The 1,218-nt window shown below is 41.0% G+C and overlaps 1 protein-coding gene across 1 annotated transcript; it reads left to right on the plus strand.

Moving 5' to 3' along the window:
- Positions 1-575: 575 nt before the first annotated feature.
- On the plus strand, positions 576-1,211 carry LOC115286872 (olfactory receptor 6K3-like; the record flags this gene model as incomplete). Its single annotated transcript, XM_029933204.1, has 1 exon — positions 576-1,211. A coding segment is annotated over exon 1 (636 nt), but the record flags the coding sequence as incomplete, so codon positions are not given.
- Between the last annotated feature and the right edge of the window lie 7 nt (positions 1,212-1,218).

Below are 1,218 nucleotides of genomic sequence, written 5' to 3' on the forward strand. Positions count from 1 at the left end.
CCTCACCCTTTTCTCTAACATTGCTCAGAACTCCTCTGTGGTCTGATAAAGGAATTGAATACTGAAAACTGGGGATTTTCTAGAAAATGCAGAATGCAACTTTACAATAGCTATGTAGAGAGGAAAATAACAAAAACTTTTGATTGTCTAATTGATAGCCAAGAAACATTAGAGAATTTATTTGGTATGTGATTCAAAATGATTTGGGGATTTCTTCTAAGAAGAGATTATTAGTAGGACCCCTAATATCTTACTTTGTTTTAGTTAGTGTAGCTTATAAAGACGACATTATACAATCTTATTTATTATTATTTGTCTCCTTCATTGGAAGATAAGCTCCATGAAAATGGAGTGTTTTCTTCACTAATGAATTCAATGAGCCTACAGTTGTGCTTGGCACATAGTAGATCCTAAATGGATATGTTTAATTAAATCCAAGAGTGATAGAAATAAATCATCCACCTAAAGCATTTCTTCCCTTGAATCTTACATGAGCCAAGAGATTTAACTCTTTATATTTCATGTAGGGAGTGAGCTGTGTCATTCTACCCAGAACACTTAAGGCTGTTGAGACCATGGTAAGAAATAACCAGACTTCTACAGTGACAGAGTTTCTCTTCTCTGGATTCCCCCAGTTTGAAGATGGTAGCCTCTTCTTCTTCATTCCTTTGTTCGTCATCTACATATTCATTGTGATTGGAAATCTCATTGTATTTTTTGCAGTCAGGATGGATACCCATCTCCACAACCCCATGTACAATTTCATCAGCATCTTCTCCTTCCTGGAGATCTGGTACACGACAGCCACCATCCCCAAGATGCTTTCCAACCTCATCAGTGAGAAGAAGACCATCTCCATCACTGGCTGCCTCCTGCAGATGTACTTCTTCCATTCCCTGGGAAATGCAGAGGGGATTTTGTTGACCACCATGGCCATTGACAGGTACGTTGCCATCTGCAACCCTCTCCGCTACCCAACCATCATGACCTCCCAGCTGTGTGCTCAGCTCTCTGCAGGCTCCTGCATCTTTGGCTTTCTTGTGTTGCTCCCAGAGATTGTGTGGATTTCCACACTGCCCTTTTGTGGGCCCAACCAAATCCATCAGATATTCTGTGACTTTGAACCTGTCCTGCGCTTGGCTTGTACAGACACGTCCATGATTCTGGTTGAAGATGTGATCCATGCTGTGGCCATCATCTTCTCTGTCCTGATTATCA

Source organism: Suricata suricatta, chromosome 3 (assembly GCF_006229205.1).
Source record: "Suricata suricatta isolate VVHF042 chromosome 3, meerkat_22Aug2017_6uvM2_HiC, whole genome shotgun sequence".
NCBI classification, from domain to species: Eukaryota; Metazoa; Chordata; class Mammalia; order Carnivora; family Herpestidae; genus Suricata; species Suricata suricatta.